A 23608-nucleotide genomic window follows, 5' to 3' on the forward strand; every position below is an offset into this window, starting at 1 on the left:
TACCCGATGTATTTCATTTGCAGGCAGTAGGGTGTCCTTGGCATTTCCTATTTTTGGTATGAGCTCCTTTTTACTTCAATGCATATACAGATGTCAGGGCAAGAGTGACTTTGCAAAGTGCATACACAGTTTCCGGCTGAGAGTTCCTTCAGTTCGTCCCTTTCTCACATTTCACTGTTATTGTGTCTGTCATGTTTAACTAATAATGTCACTCATCACAAATGTAGTCTTGTTGTTCCTTCACCCAAATAACAAACTAATCAACTTGTAGCTTTTCCAAATGGTGTGGTGTTTTATTTTCTCCTCGGCCATCTAAAATGTATATTTCTTACTAATGAAGGTGTTGTTAATTTTCCACATAGAATATTCAGTACAATTGAGACATTGCTGTTCTTTCTGTCTAACGACATTTTTAATAATGTTAAAAAATGCAGAAAATGAAGTTATATTAATTATTAACTGTTTTTTAGCACAAGTTGATCAACAGAGTGCAGCTGTTGTTTTGACTCGAAGCCTCAGTGTTTTCACCATCATATTAGTGTTGTTCGGCCTTGTAGTGGTGTGATTCACTAACCCGCACTCCTGCCTGTATAAATCTGATGTTAAAAAAAGAAAGAAATGGAAGTGAGATGAACACAAGCCATTAAATTTGTCTCCTTTATCTTTTTTCTTCATCCCCTCTCCTCCTCCTCCTATCTGAAGGTGCCAGCAGTGTCCCTGCCTTCTTTTCAGAGGACGACTCCCAGTCCAATGACTCCAGCGACTCCGACAGCAGCAGCAGTCAAAGCGACGATGTCGACCAGGAGACGTTCCTGTTGGATGAGCCACTGGAAAGGACGACCAGCGCTTCCCATGCCAACAGTGCAGCCCAGGCTCCTCGCTCCATGCAATGGGCTGTGAGAAACACCCCCAGCCAGAGGGCCACTGGAAGTGCACCCTCCAGCTCCTCAACACCTGCTGGTCAGTGGAACTTTGTCTGTGAAATTTTGTTGTAAAATGCTTATTTGTGATTCCAGATGACTCTTACAAAAATTGTGTGTATTGATTTTGCCTGTTATGATCTTTTTCACAGCAAGCTCCACAGGCCTGATATATATTGACCCTACCAACCTGCGTCGCTCCAGTGCGATCAGCTCCAGTGCTGCTGCAGCAGCGGCAGCCCTGGAGGCCAGCAACTCCAGCAGCTACCTGACATCTGCCAGCAGCCTGGCCCGGGCCTACAGCATCGTCATCAGGCAGATCTCAGACCTCATGAGTCTGATTCCCAAGTACAACCATCTAGTCTACTCCCAGTACCCTGCTGCTGTAAAGCTCACCTACCAGGATGCAGTCAACCTGCAGGTAAGATACTCTGCCATCTGTGGTGATCCAAATACTCCACTACCTTGCCAAGGCACCAAGAGAGTGATTTGTGAAAGACAATTAAAATAACAGTATTTGTATTATTTTCTGAAATAATCACTAAACAAACAATGCATATGTTGGAAAAAAGGATAATCATTATGCAGTGGAGCCAGGAAGTTGTTTGCCATGACCATCATTTAAATAAGTAAAAGACTGCTTTGTAAAACCTCAACTTCTGCATCTTGACTGTTTAATGATATGCAATATGTGATATTGCATAATGCAACCCTCAACCCTTATCGTTTGTTGGACCAGAACTATGTTGAAGAGAAGCTGATTCCCACCTGGAACTGGATGGTGTCGATTATGGATTCCACGGAAGCTCAGTTGCGATATGGCTCAGCTCTGTCATCTGCTGGAGACCCGGGTCACCCCAGTCACCCACTCCATGCCTCTCAGCACTCAGCTCGCAGAGAGCGTATGACAGCCCGGGAGGAGGCCAGCCTCCGCACCCTTGAAGGACGCAGGTAAGAAACAGCAATTCTTCTTTGTCACATTTATTAGCCTGACCAGCAGTGATAATTAGTCTTGAGAGAACACCTTTAGTCTTGACCCACCCAAAATCTAAGAAGACCTGAGACAACCACGGACAAAATCAGCAAGGCCCCTGTAATAGTCCAGATATTCTTTACATACCCTGTCTAATTCTGTCAAACTTGCACAAAATAGTTTGGTCTATACTTTGTATTGAATTGTTAACCCCATGTTTATAGATTCCTGCTTTAGTGAGGTTTGCAGTGTTTTCACTTGTTTTGCATGTGTTGTGTGTTCTTTCAGGAGAGCCGCTACCCTGCTAACAGCTCGCCAGGGCATGATGTCAGCGCGCGGCGACTTCCTGAACTATGCCTTATCACTGATGCGCTCCCACAATGATGAGCACTCTGATGTGCTTCCTGTGCTGGATGTGTGCTCTCTGAAACATGTGGCCTACGTTTTCCAGGCCCTTATCTACTGGATAAAGGCCATGAACCAGCAGACCACCCTGGACACCCCACAGATGGACAGAAAGAGGTAAATGAATAGAACAGATGAAAATGCTGTCTTTGTATTCAAAAATGGAGAGTTTATTAGTGGCAGCATAGCTATGCTTGGTTACTACCAAAAAGAAATCCCACAAGTTGTGTTTTTGTAATGACCATTTTTTGAATTTGTGATCATGGGTTGAAATTTGCATCACTATATGGCCAATGCATAGAACTATGTATGATAGCCACAGAAACAAAACCCTGCTTTCACATTATGTTGTCTACTGTCTCACTTGACAAAGCAAACAGCAAGAACAGTGGTCGATAGGGTTTGGATACATGCCACTATTTTTAAGAGTATTTGTAATCCACTTTAATTTTCTTTGAAGGAATCGAGAGATTTTGGAACTGGGTTTGGACAATGAGGATTCTGAACATGAGAACGATGAGGACACCAATCAAAGTAAGCCAGACAGCATTAATAGTCAGTGTGTCAGAAATATCAAAGAACTGCTTGGTCATTTTAATGTGTGTGCAGACAGTTGATTTGTTTCTGCTTTACCTCAGGTTCAACTCTGCAGGACAAGGATGAGGACCCAGTCCCTGCTGAAACGGGTCAGAACCATCCCTTCTTCCGTCGCTCTGACTCCATGACCTTTCTCGGCTGCATCCCACCCAACCCCTTCGATGTTCCCCTGGCTGAGGCCATCCCATTGGCAGACCAGCCCCACCTCCTGCAGGTCAGAATTGCTGCTCAGTATATTATGGAAGGTTTAAAGATGCGCGGTCCATAACCTACATAACATTTAACAGCATGCTACATATGCAGCACCATGCCATCTAGTGACAGTGATGACAACTATGCTGGTGATGTGCATGTCTCATGGCTTAGCAGTGGCAAGGGAAATAAAGAAAACTATGGAGCCCCAGATAGAAGATGCAGAAAACATGGTCTGTCTGTTCTGCAGCCAAGTTCCTTTTTATATTGAAAGACAATCTCAGCCAGATCACTGTTTTAGCCACAACATCGAGGGGCGCTTTCACACATGTAGTTTGGTTCACTTGATTTGGACCAATGACGGTATATAAAAGTGGACAACGCCTTTCTACTTCCTTCCACTGTACAAAATTGAAGCCAAAGTATTCTGTATACGGACGCTGCCATCTTGTGCTGGTGACTTCATTTGGAGCCAGAGTCTGTGCAGTAGCGATCTTGAAGTGGAGCCATGGTATCGAGTTCCCACCCATACAACTGTCCGACCCGATTGCGAGCACATCATTGAACACACACAGCTGTCAATCATGATGTCACGCCCCCCTTTTTTATTGCATCAAATAAATAATTAAAACCAAACTTATCAAAAAAATGAACACTTGAACTAGCTCAGCTATTAAGAACTACCTAAATGACAGAAACCAAGTTTGAAAAAATATTTATTTGGCCTGTGTCCCATCTGCTAATTTCAGGGGGTGGGGTTTCACCAGGGAGTGATCATGAGCTTTTGGCTTCACTTTTGGGTCATGTCGTCAATTTTTATATACATTCTGTGATCTGGACCAAGGGGGAAATGGTACATTGTTTGATTGCAGTTCTAGTTTAATTCCTTTTCACTCTGACTTTTTACAAATTTACCAAGAGGAGTAAACATAAAGATATATAGATTAACTAGTATTTTGTTGATTGAACAATTTTGGCAATTGTCATCCTGCATCATCAGAAAGATTATGCATCGCAAAATCAAATATCTGCTAGCATAAAAGCCTATACTTGGTTCATTTGCTTTTACACCACAAACCGCACAAGAATCTCCTCGGAAGCAGACCATGACCCACTGTTTCAAGAAGCCTCACTTTAGTTATTGGTCTGGACCAGGGTTTGATTGACAGCTTTCACAAATTTTTTCATTTTCACAAATGAATTATACTAACTCGGCAAATGGGCCGGAGTTCATTTTAACCAAACCAGGAGGTTAGGTGTGAAAAAAATGCTAAGTACTACAATTACACAAAAAAAGTTCAGTATAGTTTATAACCAATGCTCTTACGGCAACCGACCAAATTGGCACGATTCTTGAAATTATCTGATCAGAACTGGGCTCGTGCAGTGTCTGCTTTTAGTCCAAAAGGGCGCAGAGTGTGCTCTGCGGTTACAGCTTGACATTATTAGTATAAAGATATCTATTAGTCAGTCTGTTCATGTTCCTTGTCATATTATCTTCCTTTTTGCCACAAGGTTTTGTTAGACAGGGACAGTGGATTATTGATAAATCACAGAGCTAGCAGAACACTACACCAACACATCAGAGAAAGCATACAGTCCTTAGTTAGATAAACGTAACGCTACGATATTCCGTATTGGCCAAATACCATCTGTGGCTTCAACTTAATGTTGCCTTTTCTTTTACAGCCTAATGCCAGGAAGGAGGATCTGTTTGGTCGTCCCTCTCAGGGTTTGTACTCTTCCTCCTACATGGCAACCAAAGGCCTGGCTGAGGCAAGCATGGACAGGAACTGCCTGGAGGTAAACATGGGCTCCTCTCTACCCTCCCCCTCTCAGGTATACCACCCCTCTGCACTGGACAAACACGCTGGCAGCTGTGTTCTAATATCCACGCATATCAAACAAACTGGAAATGTTGAAGTAACTTTATTTTTATACAGGAATCTGTAAAAACTATCCAGGATTCATTATTTCCTCCTCATTATTTCCAATATATTTGAGTGCATTGGATATAATGGACAGCAAGAAGTAATGGATAAACTGGGTAGTGTTTGGTTACACTGAAATTCAAGTGTGGGTATTGGAACACAGCCTGTGGTCTGTGTCCCATTTCCATATTTCCATTCTGTCATCATCACACTGTCAACATCAAAGACATCCGTTCATGTTGGTAAAGAACGACTCTGAACCCTACTAAAACAGATCCTGCCCACTAAGATGTCTTACTCAGCCAACCTTAAGAATGTGATGAGTATGGAAACTGGCCAGAGGAGCACTGAGAACCAGTCTCTGGCAGAGCAGGAGCTGGAGGCTTCAAAACCAGGCCCTTCACCCCATGACCTCGCCGCCCAGCTGAAGAGCAGCCTGCTTGCTGAGATTGGCCTCACTGAGAGCGATGGACCTCCTCTCCCATCATTCAGGTACCAGACACTAATCTGTGCTTTGTTATGTTTGCTTAGCTACGGTGGCAGCTGAAAATTCCCCTCACATAGAAGAAAAATTCTCTGCAATATATTTGTGTAACTTTTTCATACAGTACATTCAAATGAAATCTGTAACTAGCATCAAAATCATATCTTATACAAATTCTAATAATGGACAAAACAGACAACAGCTGACCTACTCAAAATTAGAGACTATATGATGTAGGTCATAGCCTGACCCTCAAAATAACCCAAAATGTTTTAATATATGTTGGAAACCGCTTATAGTTATCATGGTTACAGTGATCAACAGTACAGAGATCATACCGGTTTCAAGGTGTACTGTGACATTATAGTTGACGGTTAGTACACCGTGTACATATGCTTATTTACAATATTGGGGGAAAAAAGAAACTGGATGGAGAATCTCCCCTTTATTTTAGTTTTTTTTCCAAATGGGAGACTTTTTTACAAATACTTTAACAAGTTTCAAGTTGCAGTTATAGTAATAAAACCTTTGTTCAACCAAAACTAGCCTTTCCATTTTCATTCCTTTAAGGGTCATTCTGATTGATAATAATGTAAATTCTGTAATGCCGTGATACCGCCATTTTTTCTGAGACGGTTTTCACACCATAAAAATCCCATACTATTATACCTACTTATACCTACTATACCTACTTATGATAAACTGCTAAAAATGAGCCAATGAGATGTAGCAGCGAAAACAATGAGAAGAAATGGGCATGGGGAAACCACCAGTGACTAAAGCCGCCCAATTGTAAAGTGGATTGATAATATCGAGTCACTTAATGCCCGCCGTAACAGCTGTATTTTGAGTCAGTCAACAGAGTTCAGTAAATAGCAAAACTCCGTTTAATTACTTTTTATCCATGTAATGGATATACATGTGTCAATTAGATGGTAATTTGCCTTAGAAATAAAGAAAAAAAAATGGTTCCAATGATCATCTGCTTATCGTGATCAGTGTATCATATGCAGTTTCCACTGACTATAACTGTTTTTATATGCTAATAAAATGCAATTAAAACAATACATTTTGTGCCTCTTTCTCTTTTGTCTGTCCAGACCTCACTGTAGTTTCATGGGGATGATGATCTCACACGACATGCTGCTAGGCCGCTGGCGTCTGTCACTGGAGCTCTTTGGTCGCGTCTTCATGGAGGATGTCGGAGCCGAGCCTGGATCGGTACATTCTATTTCTGAATATTCATTTAAACTAAGTGACGGTTGTAACCATCCTCACATTAGCCCTCTTTTTATACTTTTTGAAATGCTTTTAATTCCCAAACTGAGTTTAGTTTATTTTGCAATGAACTTGGTCTGCTAATTCGGCTTTCAATCAGCTGAAATATGAATAGACTAACAAGTCTTATTATTTGATTCAATACTAATATAAAAAATATTTCATAATGGAACTGATAGTGATGGTGTACTAGATGAGAAGGGAGCAGGATCATAAAGATTTTTTTTTTATTGTTTGTCGCAGATCCTTACAGAGCTAGGCGGCTTCGAGGTAAAGGAATCTAAGTTCCGTCGGGAAATGGAGAAGCTGAGGAACCTGCAGTCCCGTGACCTGGCCCTGGAGGTGGACCGGGATCGAGACCAGTTAATACAGCAGACCATGCGTCAGCTAAATACACACTTTGGCAGGCGCTGCACAACCACACCAATGGCTGTGCACCGGGTCAAGGTCACTTTCAAGGATGAGCCGGGCGAGGGCAGCGGCGTGGCCCGCAGCTTCTACACAGCCATCGCCCTGGCCCTCCTCTCCAATGATAAGCTGCCCAATCTGGACTGTGTTCAGAGTGTCAGCAAGGGCATGCAGGCCAGCAGTACGTGTCATCACGATTACAATTCAAGTATGACAATACATAGAAACTATACAGTATCATAGAGCTCATTCATTGTTACATGGTACTTTGTGATGCTTAAAGCTGTTATCACATAAGTAAAAAATAATTTTGTTTACATGAATTTACAGTTAAAGGGGAATTTGTTATATTAAATGTGTATTTGTGTTTGTGTGTTTGTGTCTGTAGATCTAATGCAGCGCTTGAGAAACAGAGACCGGGAAAGAGAGAGGAGAAGTGGAGGGCTTCGAGCAGGTTCTCGGAGAGACCGGGACAGGTAAACTCTAACTTAATATTTGTATTCCCCCTCAACAATAAACAAAATAAGTTTGTCCTTTGTGAGACTGAGACAAGCCTGTGTGTTTATGTTCTACAGAGACTCAAGGAGGCAGCTGTCCATAGATACCAGGCCTTTTAGGCCATCATCAGAGGGAAACCCTAGTGATGAGCCCGACCCCCTGCCTGCACACAGACAAGCTCTGGGTGAAAGGCTCTACCCACGTGTTCACGCAATGCAACCGGTAATAAATCACTGGCATTCGTCAAAGCTCTGTGTTACCAAAACTGATACTTATCAGTTTAAAGGGGAACAGCAGCCATTATTAAAACACTGATATTATTCTGGAGACTATATAACATTGTTGAAAAAGTACTGCAACCTGCTCATTGCTGTGTGCATACTGAGGGCGCACCGGGAAACCACTTGGTGGCAGTTTCATCACAGTAAACAGTGACTGCCTGCCAGTAGCGATATGAATGGAGTATAGCATTTCAACCACATTTGCAATATACCCAACAGTATACATCTGTGATAAACACACTGTCACTTTCTTAAGCTATATTAACAGTTAAAAACAGCGAAACTGTGTCATACCTTTCTGACTTCTTTTGATTTCCAGTACTTTAAGTGTCTGCAAGCGTTGTCCGTTGAAACAAAGAACATGGCTCAGCATATTATGTTTTGCTAGCTAGCTAGTTAGTAAAATAATGAGCTATAGATAATTCCATAAATGCAGTAATTGCGGTCAAGTGAGCCATCATTGTGTAAACCTGGTGCAAGCCACTGCTTGGTTTTGATGCTTGTCTATCCACAGTGTTATGGTATGGGTTTAATTTTACTTGGTATACTAAATGTGATAAATTATTGCTGAAATACAGGTTTTTCTTCATTCTTTTTGGCTGCTCGCAGTACCCATACTGTAACACCATAAATACACAAGGATCAATATCCAAGCGGTGGCTGGCACTGAGGTTTCACAAAAACCAGCTCACTTGACTGCATTTACTTTATGGAATTGCAACAGCTGTTATTTTACTATCCAACTAGCTAGCTACCAAAACAGAATACACCATGTCTGTTGCTAGCCACAATTGTCATAATGGCGGGATGACTGTTGATGACCTTGGAGTTTCCTGGCATGCCCTTCCAATATGCACATTTTCATTTCATTTCATTTATTCTTTTTGACCCCTCCCTGGGGTATAAGGGGCAGACAAAAAAAATAACATTAACAATACATGAGCAGGTTGTAGTATTTTCCATCATGATATATAGTAGGGATAGACCGATATGGATTTTTTTAGGGCCGATGCCGGTACCGATTTTTTTCCATCACCCTTAGCCGATGACCGATTATGGACTGCCGATTTTCTTGAGCCGATATTTGGGGCCGATACTGCTTTTGCTCCCTCTATTTACATCAAAAAAATGACAAAATGATAACAAATATTACAGGTCTCAAGTTTAAAATAAGAAACATTTATTGAACAGTAAAAAATACTAAAACAAGATGGAAAGTTGAGGTAGAACAGGTAGAATATTGTTATTATTATTATTATTATTATTATTATTATTATTATTATACATTCAAATAAAAAAAAAAGAGTTCAGTGCTCTTAAATCTTCCAGTAATGTCTTTATAAAATAAACAAATATTTAAGCTGAAGCATAAATAAAACAACAACTACTGTACACAGTAGGATTCGCTGCATGTGCGCTGCAGGGTCTTCCGGCAACACAGAGCTGCCCGTGGATGCCTGTCTGTAAATCATGCCAGGGAAAAATAAATCCGCGAACCCACGCGCGTATCGGCCGATGCCGATACAAGTAAAAAAAACTCAAATATCGGCCCGATATATCGGCCGGCCGATGTATCGGTCTATCCTTAATATATAGCCTCCAAAATAAGGTGTTTTTTTTTTTTTTTTCATTTTTTTCCGTTTCAAGAACACTTTGACGTATCTTGACTACTACCATATTTGCAAGAAATTGGCCTTGCACATCTAAACAACAAGATAAAGAAATGTATAGATTCTGGAGAGCACATTACTTTTACTTTGCTGTCAGGTCACGTCAGTTTTTAAGAGTGGAGACATATTTGACGACTCCACTATATAACTATATGCATGACTCCCAGTCTGTCTAACTGGAACAATTGATGGTTTCCTTCACCATACTTAGACCAGCTGTGTGTTTCTCCCATCAGGCGTTTGCCAGTAAAATCACAGGCATGTTGCTGGAGCTATCCCCTGCTCAGCTGCTGCTGCTGCTGGCTAGTGAGGATTCTCTCCGAGCCAGGGTAGAGGAGGCCATGGAGCTTCTCATTGCACATGGAAGGTAACCATCTACTCATCTTAGTGACACGTACTATCCTGCTCTTATTGTCTGTGACACTTGCTGTACAAGTAGACAGTTACATCAAAATCGTCTCAGAATTTCCTTGCATTGTGAAGTGTGTTGAACTAACTATAAACCGTTGGTGTCTGTCTCCTCCAGGGAAAATGGTGCCGACAGTATATTAGACTTGGGTCTTCTGGAGGCTCCAGAGAAAGCACAAGTAAACCCGTTATTAGTTTCTACTTTGTACTGTCCCAACATGTATAGTTTTTCATTTAATCGCTGTCTGTAATAATCAGTGGTGGTTTGGCATTTCTCTCCTATTAATATAAAATGAGATGAATGCACAATGCATACCCTCTAAACAGCCTCCTCTGTTTTGTGTGGTTACAGCAGCAAGAAAACCGTAAGCGTCACGGTTCAACCCGCAGTGTGGTCGACATGGAGCTGGACGACCCAGATGATGGGGACGACAATGCGCCTCTCTTTTACCAGCCTGGCAAGAGGGGCTTCTACTCCCCTCGGCCTGGCAAGAATACAGAAGCCAGGCTGAACTGCTTCCGTAACATTGGCAGGTAATGAGTTGTCTTCTTGTTTGGTCAAATATGAAGAGAAATAATTCAGTTGGTTTTGTCAAAATCTCCAAAGGAGAACTAAATGAGTCACATCTTGACAAAGTAGGAAACATTAAGTTAAGTGTTGTGTTTGCTCTACAGAATACTGGGGTTGTGTCTACTGCAGAACGAACTGTGTCCAATCACGTTGAACAGACATGTAATCAAAGTGCTGCTTGGGAGGAAGGTAAGAGGGAAATATGTTCTCACAATATATTTATTGCACATGAAGTAAGACCCTGCTGCATGATGTTGGTGCTTTCCAGAACGATGCCGCTGAATTGACTAAGCTTTGTTACTGCAGGTGAACTGGCATGACTTTGCATTCTTCGACCCGGTCATGTATGAGAGCCTGCGGCAGCTGATCCGCCATTCTCAGGCTGGTGAAGCAGATGCAGTTTTTGCTGCCATGGACCTTGCCTTTGCCATTGACCTCTGCAAAGAGGAAGGGGCTGGACAGGTAAAGGACTACACTGTCATTGTGCCACCAAATATAGATGGTAACAGTAACAGATTCATACTGAGACCCAGTTGTTTAAACTAAAATAAGCACTGCATTAAAACAAGGAAGGGGTGCAATGACTTGAGTGTGTTGTTAGAGGTACGTGTAAGAAGCTCAGTTTTTCAAAAGTAGAATATAAAACTGAAATAGCACAAACCTGGTGCATGCAACAAGGTGTTTTACTGAAAATGTGCACCCTTAAGTACGATAATTAATGTTTAGATGCAGTGCTAATGTCAAAACAGAAGAAAAAAAATCTGAAAAATTAGCTTTATTTCAGTAACTTTTATTGACCACACTAGATCCGGGGTCCAAAAACATGTCAAAATCTGAATATTGAAATATGTTTGTGCCATGAAGTGTTTGTTGAGGCCTTATTCTTCCTGCTTCAGGTGGAGCTTCTGTCTGGTGGGGTCAACATGCCAGTAACTCCCCTCAATGTGTACGAGTACGTGAGGAAGTATGCTGAGCACAGAATGCTGGTGGTAGCTGAGCAGCCTCTCCATGTAAGTAAACATTTTCAAAAATGTTACTTCTTCTTAATTGGCTGTGAATACTGAAGAGATGTTCCCGACAACTTCTGACTTTTAAATGGAAGTTTAAACATAGATGAGTTGTGTATTTTGTCAGAGCCATTTTAAATTGTTAATCACATTTTTCAACAACAGATTGTGTTTTTAATGCCACTGAAATGTGTGGCACTTCGCACCGTGCATTATCAACATTGTACATTCACAAAACAGGACACCAACTCACTTAATAAAAGTTAGCAATTAACATTTATTTACTGTGTATTTAACATCTCAACTCATTCCATTCAAAAACACAAACTCAACATGGTAACTCTCTCATGCAAGAGTGTGCACACAAATTCATACGCACACATGTCAAGGCAGATCACCAGTGCACCACAAAGCACCTCTCTCATTCAGCCTAGTGAGAAGACGTCATACTTTCCACGTTGAACATCTGTGAACAGCTGCAGTCTTGAACTGGTCACGCACTTGGTTTCATCCTTTGAATCTGAGAGTGCACCTGTGTATGTGCATGTGAAAGACAGAGAGCGAGAGAGACGTTAATAATCAGAGCTTCTGCTTAGTTTCGCCTGCTGATCTAAACTTCTCCCCGTTCCTCAGGGTATCTATAAGTATACTTACTCATATGCATATGAAACTAGAATGAATATGAATACTCAGATGTTCAGTGTTGACTTAACCGTATTTTGCAAATTTTACTGCTGTATAAAGGATTGTCTAATCCAATCTTATCTCAAAGTCTATCAGTTTGTTCGAACGCAGGTAAATGTTGTCAGTCACTAAAATGCATTTGACACAATTATGATGTGAATCTGTCTTTGGTAGGCAATGAGGAAGGGTTTGCTGGATGTGCTTCCTAAGAACGCCCTGGAGGACCTGACAGCCGAGGACTTCAGGCTGCTGGTCAACGGCTGTGGAGAAGTCAACGTCCAGATGCTCATTAGCTTCACCTCCTTCAATGATGAGTCTGGTATGCTGCTCTGTTTGGATCATCTCTGCTCTGTATCTGCTTCTGTCCATTTTCCTGTCTTATCTCTGTTTTATGCATTATTTCAGAAATGAAAGATATACAATTGTATATTTTTCGCTGTAACACAGTGAGTTAAGACTTGTACTTTATCCAACAGGGGAAAATGCAGACAAACTGCTGCAGTTTAAACGCTGGTTTTGGTCCATAGTGGAGAAGATGAGCATGACTGAGAGGCAAGATCTGGTAAGTCTGTTCTCACCATAATTATCCTTTAAAAACAAAGAGACTTGCTGCAGTTCAGTGCTTAGCATTGTTAGTAATTGTTGTACTTTACATTCAGCTCAGATTAACAATCCACATTTACATAACTTTATCCATTTGGCCCCTAATGCTGAGGAACATATTACACCGGCAACATTATTGCACAGTTGCCTAACACGAGCCACACTACAGTGTGTAACGTTTGAACCTGTTGCAGCTGTGCATTTTAAATGATAAAATAAAGAACAATACAGGGATGGTTAGATGTTGGTCAGTGAAATGGCAGCACTGTTTAATTTATCTCCTTTTCATCTGCTAAATAAATTAGCTGAAACTCTTTCTCTGGGCTGCAACCTTATTTTAATGCATGTGCAAGTTAAATATCCAAAAACCTCCTGAAGATGTAGTGACATGCATGTGACAGGGCAGAAACATGGGCTTATACGGAGCCACAGGTTTATTTAAATGATGCATTTCTGTTTCAGTTGAAGGACAACACAAGTGGCAGACTGACATCTCGTAGAGACAAGCCTTTAGACTGTAATTTAATTGTCAGACATTAAGTGATGTGCATGACAGGCCCAAGTGAACACCTAACAGCAAGAAAGTGTTCAATAATGTGATTTGTTCAAAGTCTCTCTTTGTCTGACTCATCCCGGGACACAAACACCTGAACATTACAAAGGTTTTCGTAAGATTAAATGGATGGTAAAGGCAAATGTGATTTATTATTTTCCCTGTCCTCAGGTGTACTTCTGGACCTCCAGCCCTTCTCTGCCAGCCAGCGAGGAAGGCTTCCAGCCGATGCCCTCCATCACCATCCGGCCTCCAGATGACCAGCACCTCCCCACAGCCAACACCTGCATCTCACGTCTCTACGTGCCACTCTATTCTTCAAAACAGATACTCAAACAGAAACTCCTGCTAGCCATTAAGACCAAGAATTTTGGTTTTGTGTAGAGGTTCGACAGAAAAGAGTTTAAAAAAAAAAGGAAAAAAATAAAAACATGTTTACTGTTGTGTAATATTTACCTAGCTCCATTTTTGTAGATTTATTTTTTGTCTATACAATTTTATGAAATTCGACATACTGTCGCTATCTCCCCAGGCGGTAATATTTGTTTGTGTTGTGAACACAAACAGCTTGTTATTTTTATTTCAATTTTTATTGTTTTTTTTTTTTCTTTTGTGTTAATGAAGAAGAGGTATACAGTCCAGAACATTCCTGCATTGGCACTGTAAACATAAAGCCCACAGCCCTGCTCTATTGGCTTAAACTTTTGCTTCGCAGGAATGTGGTTTGACAGAAAGCTGTCTGCCGAAAACCCAGCCAAAGATGACAGCAGTAGAAGTATTTAAAAGAAGAAAAGAAGACACACTGTGATTATAAGTTTTTTCCTTCCCTAGAAAAGTACTATCACTGACAGTTCACTGCTGCCTTTGTGGAAAGTCCTTTTTTTCTTGTACAGGGGGAGTAGGGAATTTCAAAATAAACTTGGATGCAAATAAGTTGTTTGGTCTGGATTTATTCTCCTCAGTGCTCTACATTAAGGGTAGAAGGAAATAGGTGTTACATTAGTGTTAGAAGAAGCTGCTTTGCTGTGACAGTTTTTAGATTCACCTCATATAGAGATATTTAAAGGAATACTTCACCACACAAATCATCATTTGTGTATCCCACCCTGTTACATGGAATTTGTACAGAAAACTTTTTTCGTATTCCTTTGAACAGATAATGCAAAAATGGAAAAAAAAAGTCCTGATTAAGTGAAGTCGTAGGGTTTGTGTTAAGCAAATAACTTTGTATTGCTAATATTAAAGAATAACAAAAACACATTATTTTTGTGTGGCAGAAAATATGTAACTACATGACAAAGCATTTGACAAAAAACTAAAATACAATGGCTGGTTTATGTGGTAGGGTAGGACCAGGGTGGGACTGAGAATGAGTTTGAACTGAGGGTTTAGGCCAATCAGCATGGGAGAAATCCTAGCCCCGCCCAATTCATTAGAGCTGTCACGGCCCGTTTGTGTTGCTTTCAAAGACTTTTTGAATAATGGAATTTCGTGTATCTAGTTAATTAGGTCGGAAAAGTCCGAATGTATGACACCCGGCCAGGCTGTTATTTACAGGGCCAGGGCATTTTGTCTGCCACTTATAGCAAATATAATACAACAAATGTTGGCAAATGACAGTACTGAGCAATTATATATCTTAAACATAATCTCTTCCAGATTGCTACTTGAAATACATTCTAAATATGTTTTCTTCCACATAGCGTTAGCTACTAAAACATTTTTTTTCTATCTGAATTAGCTTTTTGGACAATATTCTGTTAGGATACACGGTCGCGATCTTCAACCTGGAAACGCAACTTTACAAGCGACAGCGAAGGCAACGCTTCTCCTCCAGTCAAAACGGAGCCATATGAGGTGAACCTGCTTCACTCGCGGTCACATTGTGGTGGTCAGCTAACGGAGGCATATTATCTTACGATGATATCAGCTAGCTAGCTTGCTGGCTAGTTAGCTAACTCAGTTTCTAACCGCAGCCATAACCAGATTTAGCTAGCTCGCTGGCGGTCTGGCTGGGCCCATGTTGCTGGCGGAGGAGGGGATGAATTTATTGTCTTCCATCATGTCGAAGTCGTTCCGTTATTTTTAGCTAGCACTGCAGGCTAGCGCAGCTAATAGCGGCAAGCAAAGCGTGACTAATCGGTCTGTTGTTTGAAAAACAATACAAATGGAGCAGTGGCAGGACGCGGCCTCTCAGCAGGTCAGACTGCTTACAAATCGTCTGAATGAACTGTTGTCCAAAGGTCTTGGGCTACTGCGCACCGAACTCGGCGTGGATTTGGGACTGAAGCCTGAGCTTATTCCGCCATGGGTGATCCTCTTAGCGGCATGTACCGGGCTGGTGCTGATGGTCGCTCTGTGGGCCTCAGCCTGCCGGGCTCTCTTCAAGAAACGACCCGCTGTCAGCCCTGTGGACGACGGCATTGAAGTAAAGCGGGGTGTCAGTAAACCTGTCAAATCCGAGGAACCGAAGAAAAAGAAGAAGAAAGCAGAAAAGGCACGTAACAAAAAGATGAAAACCAGTCTACACCCTTTCATAACTTGATAGCGGTGTCGTTAGCAAGGCTAGCTGTCAAGCTAACACCACAGTGACAGTTGAATCTCATGTCATGGCCAAAACCCTAGCTAGCATCATGCTAGTCCCCGCCTGGCTATGCTAGCCTTGGGTAGTGTTACATTTAATTGCTTGAAAGGAATATAGCTGAAAATTGTCATGCCCCTCTACATTTTTTCTTAACATGTGTATTCCAGAAAGCCCAGCCAAATGGGAGAGCTGTTGCTGAACCACAGGAAGAAGCCATAGTGTCGGAAGAGATAGTGCCACATCACCAGCCGCCCCCACCAGAAATCAAGGCTGAGAAGGCTGCAGAGGTAATTTGCTTCACAAAATACATATGCCACACACATAACGACGTGGTGATGTCACCTGAACATCGTGATTTGTCCAGTGTGATGGCTGTGCCCCGATTATGTTTATATAAATGTTTCCACTTTGCTGCCATAGCTTGTAAGTTACACCATCATTTTGGGGGTTCTCTTCAATCTGAAGCTGTTGAGAAAACGCCACCTTTTCTCACTGTCACCCTGCAATGATGTAACCAGACCAGCTGCCAGTGTTAGGTTACAGTTTTTAACCTGCAGATGCAGCAAAATCCTGGAGGATGGCTCCTGGCTTAGGGCAGCACAAGGTGCAGCCTTTCATCTAATGCCACCCTCTGGTTAACACAAAGTAACACAAATTGTGGCCCTAAGGGTGATGGAGTCAGAAGATGTACCTGTGCCCACACGAAGAGATGGAAATAGTGTTTACAAAAAGGACATGTAACATATTTAGGGAGTCTCGGACAGTGGATGTAGTTTCACTTATAAATAGATGTGGCTTGAGTGTGCTGATTTGATTGACTGCCCGTGGTCAGCCTGGGGCCGCCTGCCCAGTTGCTGTTCCTGGAGGTTAAATCGTTTGTGTTAATAGAAACTCCACTGTAGCTCCCAGTCTCATAACCCCATATGTCATTTTGTCTTTCTTTGCTACTTTATGCCCACTATTTTGTTTGTCCTAGTTGAAGAAGTCCAAGAAGAAGGCCAAACAGTCTGTAAAGGAGACCAAGACAGTGACTGCAGATGGCAAAGAACCAGAAGAAGGTGAAATATTATGAATTACATTGTAATTAGGATTTTTATTCAAAGTGATGTCTGGGTATAAAATCACTTATTTGAGTAGACCTGTTTCTGTTCATTTTTGTTTATAGTAAGCTACAGTTTTCAGTAACCAGATCATCACATAGAGAATGACTAACTTCTGTACGTTTTTAAATGAATTTGAATGTGGCCTTGGTTAAGAAAAACTTGATTCATACCAGGCATATTGTTGTAGAATAGGACCTGCCTTAGAATTTTTTCCCCAGCAAAATACATTTAGTGTGCATTTGAGTAGTCTTTGCATCTAATCTTTTATCCTGCCCTGCCTAATCCATACCATATTTCCTCACTAATCCCATAATGAAACCTCTCAGTATTTTGCAACTAATTCCATGCTGCAAATAATGGTCTTTGTCAGGCACATGGGAGACCAAGGTCAGCAACAAGGAGAAGCGTGAACAACGCAAGAAGGACAAGAGTTCCAGTGATGGCTCAGCCAGTCCTGGAGGAGGGGACACACCTGTGAGCGCTCCCCCAGAGCAGCCCAAGGCCCCTGCAGCCCCCACATCTACCGCCCAGAAGAAGAAAAAAGGTGGCTCTTAACAGACAGAACTCTAAAAGCCATATATATGTTTAAATTAGGCTGTGATTTACTTCTTTTGAGAATTTTCAAATTAGGAAGGGGGAAGGAGCTTGCAAGATTGTTTTGTTTTTTTACTTGTATACTTTCAGGCAAAGCACAAATTGTCCAGGCTATCTTGGATAAACAGTATTATATGGCACCTAGCGAGAAATGTTTCTGTTGTTTAGTTTGGTTGGTCTCTTGTTGACAGTATCCACTATAAATACAGGCATTAGGGGAATTTAGCTGACTCCCAGAGTGAGTTTTCCCTAAAGTGTTTCAGCTGAAGTGTTTGTGTGTGCGCTCCACTCACTAATAGGCTCCCATGGATACTTAACTTAACATTTAATGACCTTTTTTAATACTTTTCAGGAGAATCCACAAAAGTCAAGGCAGAGAAGGTTGAGACTGTTGTATCTCAAGGTAATTATCAGTTCAGACAAAAGCTTCACCCACTTCAGTTCAGAAGACACCGCCAGCACTGATATCACATTTATGTAAAATCTTTGATCAACAAAAGTTCACATGCTTCAGTGGGAATTCCCATATCAGATGTGTTGTCAACCTGATCTGTGTTTATTTCGGCTGATGATCAAGTTTCTCTCTTGGCATTAGTTAACAGCAGTGAGGCGGTAGCGGTGGCGGCTGCTGCTGTGACTGACATAGCTGTAAAGGTTCCTGCTCCCACTGCTGCTCCGAAGACAGGCCCCTGGACAACCAGTAGAGAACCAGCATCACTGTGGAGAGGGGAAATTGATGGTAAAAATGTTTTACCACTTAAACTACTTAGTTGCTGAACCCTTTGTGTGTTAGTGTAAAAGCTTTATGACATTCCATGAAGCAGTGACTGCTTGAACCTCTATATCAGCTGCTGTGTCAGCAGATATAAATGTAGTTAATATCAGCCTCAATAAATGGATCAAGTATCAGCAGATGTGACCGATCCACATAAAAGTCTGTTTCTTAGTTACTGTTGTAATAAAACTTGTAAAACAATATAATTAAAACGTATCTGAGGTTCAAAGACCATAGAAACAACAGTTGAGACAGCAATCTGATTACTAGGGATGCACCGATCTGACTTTTTCAGGCCTGATATTGATACCTAAGCTTTGGGAATCAGCTGATATCGAATACCAATCCAATACCAGTGTTTAATTAATAAGCTTAATACCTCACTGTATGTCTGGGTGACTGGGATCAATTGTTTATGTGTAAGACAACGCCAAGCTTGACTCAAAACTCTTGGTTCTTATTTGGTGCCACAGAAATGCTTGACAGGTCTGCACAGTGTCAGGGAACAGTTATTTCAATCAAAACAAAACTTAAGCAGTTCTCATCAACACACTCATCCACTGTTTAATAAGTTAATTGTGTTGGACAGTGACATCATAGCGTCTGTGTAATGTGTATGTTTTAGAGTCGTGGACTGTGATTGAAAGGGGGATGCCACCAACAGAGAGAAATCTGGTGTCTTTAGGCGGACTGGGTGTTGGTACTGCTGGTAAGTATACAATACATTGGTGATGCAACATGTGGTGGTTTAACCTGGCTCACACCACTAGATGGCACTGTTTCCCAAAGCATCCTTTGTGAATGGCAGATTGAGTTATTGTTCTTGTGTTCTGTGTAGATCCCCAGCCTGTGAGCAATCTGACCTGGCTCAATAAGCCCAGAGTGGACGACGAGTGGTCTGGACTCAGTAAGGATAATATATTTAGCTTCTGTATGTTGTGATACTCCTTTTACACTTCTGTTTTCTGACAATCTTTGTGTTTCTCAGATGGTAGTTCTGCTGACCCCGCCTCTGACTGGGACGCCCCTGCTGTAGCCTGGGGCAACTATGAAGAGCCCACACCTGAGCCCCCTCCTGCCCTGGAGCAGCCCCTCCCTGAGCCCGCCAAGGTTAATCTGCTGATTGGAGCAGCTGTAAGTGTGCCCAGACATGGGACAAAACTAAGGCTACGTACACACTAATATGTTTTCATTTTAAAAAGCACAACTATCGTTACTTATGTGCCTAGCATCCACACTACTGGACTGCATTTCAAACCCCTAAAACAGAGACCTTTGAAAATGCTGCTGACCTTGTTTTAGTTTGGAAACTCCTTATCAGTCTCCTAAACTGTCTTATCAGTCACAAGGCCTACATACCTTTTGTGATTTCATCCTTTTTGTTTGGGTATTCCTTTCCAGTTGTTATGGCTTCCTCTGTTGATAGACAGTGCTCCAGATACCAGTCAAATATATCTCCATGTTTGAATTGCAGCGACTCTCAATATATTTTCCACTGCCTTGGCCTCCTTACACTCCTGTGTTACTTTTAGTAACAATTTCACCTTGTTGTCAGTCCAAACAAATAAATCTGTGGTCTGACTTTTTACCATCTCCGTAGTATTTTCTGTAGCTAAGCAACCAATTGCAGAGTAAACTATCTGCTTCCCATTTACACCGACATGGCCAGTGAACACGGATGGTCATGTGATATGCGTTTTCAGGCGTTAGAATGGAAGGAGAATATTTCTGAAATGGTGCAAAAACACGTGTACAAGAATCATTTTCATTTTGAAATGCTGTTTTAATGAAAACTTATTAGTGTGAATGTGGCCTCAGCATTATGGGACTAACCTGGAAGTTTTAAAAATAACAACCCAGTAATTAATGACTCCTCTGGGTGCAGGCCCCAAGGCAGCTGTCCTGGTTCTTCCCTCTGACTGTGTCTCTGCTGATCATAGTAGTGACTCAACACAATAGACTGGGTACACACGCAGCCTTTGTCGTGTTTTTGTTCTTTAGTTAAAGAACATTGCAACCCCTGCACACCCACAGGACTCCCACACCGGTGTGTCCTTTAGTTGTGATGGATTATACCACCTCTCAGGACTGAGAGGATGCATTTCTTTTTGTCAGTGCTGTTCTTTGTACTACCACCAGATGGCACCAGAGTAAAATGTTTTCAAATCCTGCACTACATGCACTAGATATGAAGACACACATTATAAATTATTTAAATAGAGTAATATAAAATAGACTTTACCACGGAGGTGGTGCTTATGTGTATGCTGTTGTTTTTTTTTTTTTATCTTAGTTATGTTTTGTCCATGTGTGTTTGTCAGGATGATGATGAAGATGAGAAGGATAAGGGAGAGAGTGCTGCTGATGGAGCAGCTAAAACTAAGAAGAAGAAAAAGAAGAAGAAGAAGGCTGCTGATGAGGGAGGAGCGGCTGGCCAGGTAACTGCTAGTGAGAATACATGCACACACACACACACACACACACAGAGTGCAAACATAGATGTGACTTAAGCAATTGTAAAAATAACAAGAAAGCCTGAATGTAGTATGACTAATCATCTTTAAATTTTTCTGTAAGATGTTTTTTCTGTTTGACATTCAGGAGGCTTGTTTATTATCTTGCCCCTCGCGATCAGTCTTTGACATTTCTAAAGTTTACTTTGAATTCACTGCACAGTTTGATGTCAACTTGGCTTGTGTCCTTGTGTCCTCCAAAGGGTGAGGAGCCAGAGAAGGAGGTGGCACCTGCAGCCGTAAAGAAGCAGCCACCTGTTCAGGAGAACACTGCTGCCGTCCAGCCTGTCAAAGCAGCTGCTGTCGAGGTCAGTGGTGATAATATCTGACACCAGAGCAGATCATCTAAACTACATTTTTCTGCAGAAATGTTCGTGTTCTGTCATAGTTAACGTTAAAAAGTCCAAGGGGTGTGAATACTGGAAATTGTGTATCTAAAACTGGTCATCAGTCAAATTACTTTCAAGATTATTCATGTACATGTAAATTTATCATGTGCAGTATTTTGTAAGTGCACTGGGATTATGGATTTTAACGGCTTCATTCATTCTCTTGCCGATCAAGACCAACCATGTTTCCCTTTCTTACAGGCGAGAGTGGAGCAACCAGTGAAGGACAACATATCCCAGAAACCCCCTGTCACACAAGTGCCACAGAAGCCAACTGATGGAGAGCCCACTGCCAAGCAGAACAACCCGTCTGCTCCAACACAACAAAGTAAGCACATTTAAACCTTAGTAAGAGATTATAATGGGGACCCCCTCCTTGTTGCTAGAGATCTCAGGCAGACAGGTTGTGTTGGTTTGTGATTTATTGAAGTAGAGGAAGTGACTGAGGCTTGAGAAATATTACTATCAGATGTCAGGTCAGTCATAATTAAATGCCCTTCCCAGCTCCCACCAGCTTTCATTTTCAGTTCAGACCCTAATTAAGTTTCTGTTTTTTATTTTTAAAAACATGGATCTCTCTTTATCAGTCATGGCTCATATTGCCATGATGTTCCTAAATGGCCATGTTCAATAATTCTTTCTTTGTATCACTGATTTCTGAGCATCACTCAGTGAGTCATCATATTAGATTGACCCTTTTGAGATATGATGGTAAGAACAGAAGGCAAATATTTTCTCAGTAGTGAACCAAATGGATACGTGACTCAAAACTGCCTCTTCAACATTTGTGAAATCTTGGGAATGTCTAAAACCATGTGAATCACAAGTTGAGATTTGTGTGACTCATCTCCCTTTCCCTTTTTGTTTCTGCAGAAAAACCTGAGGAGAGCCAAGCGCCCAAGCCTGCGAAGAAGAAGAAGGCGAGGAGAGAGACATGAGACCGAGTCCCCTCTGCAGACCTCTGTATGCAAAAGACTTCATATCCTGTTTATGCAACACCTTTTGTGACAAGAACTTTGAACTAAGGTCTCCACGATGGACTTAAACCTTCAAACCAGTCTGGAAAATGAAACAACTTTTATACACGTCGAGCGTCAGTCAATGGATTGTTGAAAACTGAACCTAGATGCAGTGCAATCTAATGTAATGCGGTGTTAATGATTTTTAAGTATGCATTTGATACTCTTGACTCTCTTCTAATTCCACTGAATCAAATAACTGATTGAAAGAGCTGTATTGTAGTAATTAGACATAGAAAATACTGATCATGTTTAGAAACTTGATGTTGTGGTGGCTAACGACTGGAGTTTACTGTGTAGAGAATGAAAACGGTCAACATGCTTCAGGTCTCTCAACACTGGGCCATATTGTTACACTGGCCTTTGCTTCTGCAGTCTTTTATTTTGCTCTTACATTTGTAAGTCACGATGGTACAGTTAGCGCTGCTGGTCAAAAAAGAGCGGAGAGATCAAAAGTTCAATTCACGACAATGGCTCAATAGGGTGTAAACATTTGTGACATAAACAAGACATGAGCATCTTGAGGTGCAGAAAAGGGAATCATGTCTGCTCTTTATTTTTGCATTCTTATCTGTGACTACAACATTTCAGTTGACTCAATCCATCCGGTTTGTCCCTTGTCTGATGTTGTACTGCGGTGTTTCGAGACAACTGTTTCCTTGCTGTTTTTACTATCTGTGACTGCTTTGTGGCCAGAGCCGTCTGGGAGCCTCTGATCATAGATGTACCATTGCAGTGTCAGGAGCTTCTTCATGATTTTCCACCTGTGGTTGATTCGAAAGTCTTCAGAACCTTTTGTAAAACCTGTTTCTAATAAAAGAAAAGCTAAAGCCATATGTAAAAAGACTAAATAAAGGCCAGTTTTTCTATATTTGGGCTTCTCTATATTGCAGTTTTTAGGCCTCTGCACTGGCATTAGCTGTGGCCAGGGGCATCGTGTTTTTGGGCTGTCCGTACGTCCTTTTGCATACGTACCTTCGCCCCATACTTGTGAATGCAGTATCTCAGGAACACCTTACAGGGATTTCCTCAGATTTGGTACAAACGTTCACTTGGACTCAAGGGTGACTTCATTAGATTTTGGTGGTCAAAGGTCAAGGTCAATGAGACCTTAAAAAACATGGGTTTTTTTGGCCATAGCTCAATAATATATGCTTATTTTGGCAAA

General features: G+C 41.5%; 2 protein-coding genes across 8 annotated transcripts in view; both read left to right on the top strand.

Moving 5' to 3' along the window:
* The window catches only part of ubr5 (ubiquitin protein ligase E3 component n-recognin 5), a 37832-nt gene extending 23436 nt beyond the window's left edge, over positions 1-14396 (top strand). The window contains exons 38-58 of one of the 7 annotated variants that reach the window (XM_033640197.2): positions 703-960; positions 1073-1341; positions 1660-1871; positions 2182-2415; positions 2759-2832; positions 2937-3109; positions 4777-4926; positions 5293-5510; positions 6603-6723; positions 7024-7396; positions 7577-7664; positions 7764-7908; positions 9874-10004; positions 10164-10224; positions 10398-10579; positions 10721-10805; positions 10923-11078; positions 11513-11626; positions 12482-12626; positions 12784-12869; positions 13635-14396. In XM_033640197.2, coding sequence (XP_033496088.2) covers positions 703-960; positions 1073-1341; positions 1660-1871; positions 2182-2415; positions 2759-2832; positions 2937-3109; positions 4777-4926; positions 5293-5510; positions 6603-6723; positions 7024-7396; positions 7577-7664; positions 7764-7908; positions 9874-10004; positions 10164-10224; positions 10398-10579; positions 10721-10805; positions 10923-11078; positions 11513-11626; positions 12482-12626; positions 12784-12869; positions 13635-13847 — 3488 coding nt within the window. In that variant the 3' untranslated portion in view covers positions 13848-14396. The remainder of the gene's footprint in view (positions 1-702; positions 961-1072; positions 1342-1659; positions 1872-2181; positions 2416-2758; positions 2833-2936; positions 3110-4776; positions 4927-5292; positions 5511-6602; positions 6724-7023; positions 7397-7576; positions 7665-7763; positions 7909-9873; positions 10005-10163; positions 10225-10397; positions 10580-10720; positions 10806-10922; positions 11079-11512; positions 11627-12481; positions 12627-12783; positions 12870-13634) is intronic. The other 6 variants (XM_078171984.1, XM_078171985.1, XM_078171986.1 and 3 more) reach the window with 6 other exon arrangements.
* A 938-nt stretch (positions 14397-15334) lies between these two features.
* Positions 15335-23311, top strand: LOC117266241 (protein LYRIC-like). The gene is made up of 13 exons (XM_033641319.2): positions 15335-15960; positions 16215-16334; positions 17024-17105; positions 17521-17694; positions 18097-18147; positions 18340-18483; positions 19145-19228; positions 19358-19426; positions 19508-19653; positions 20841-20957; positions 21236-21340; positions 21623-21749; positions 22295-23311. The coding sequence occupies exons 1-13, from the start codon at positions 15631-15633 to the stop codon at positions 22357-22359; spliced, it is 1614 nt and encodes a 537-aa protein (XP_033497210.2). The 5' UTR covers positions 15335-15630; the 3' UTR covers positions 22360-23311.
* The last annotated feature ends 297 nt before the right edge of the window (positions 23312-23608 follow it).

The sequence above is a fragment of the Epinephelus lanceolatus genome, chromosome 10 (assembly GCF_041903045.1).
Source record: "Epinephelus lanceolatus isolate andai-2023 chromosome 10, ASM4190304v1, whole genome shotgun sequence".
In the NCBI taxonomy this organism is placed as follows: Eukaryota; Metazoa; Chordata; class Actinopteri; order Perciformes; family Serranidae; genus Epinephelus; species Epinephelus lanceolatus.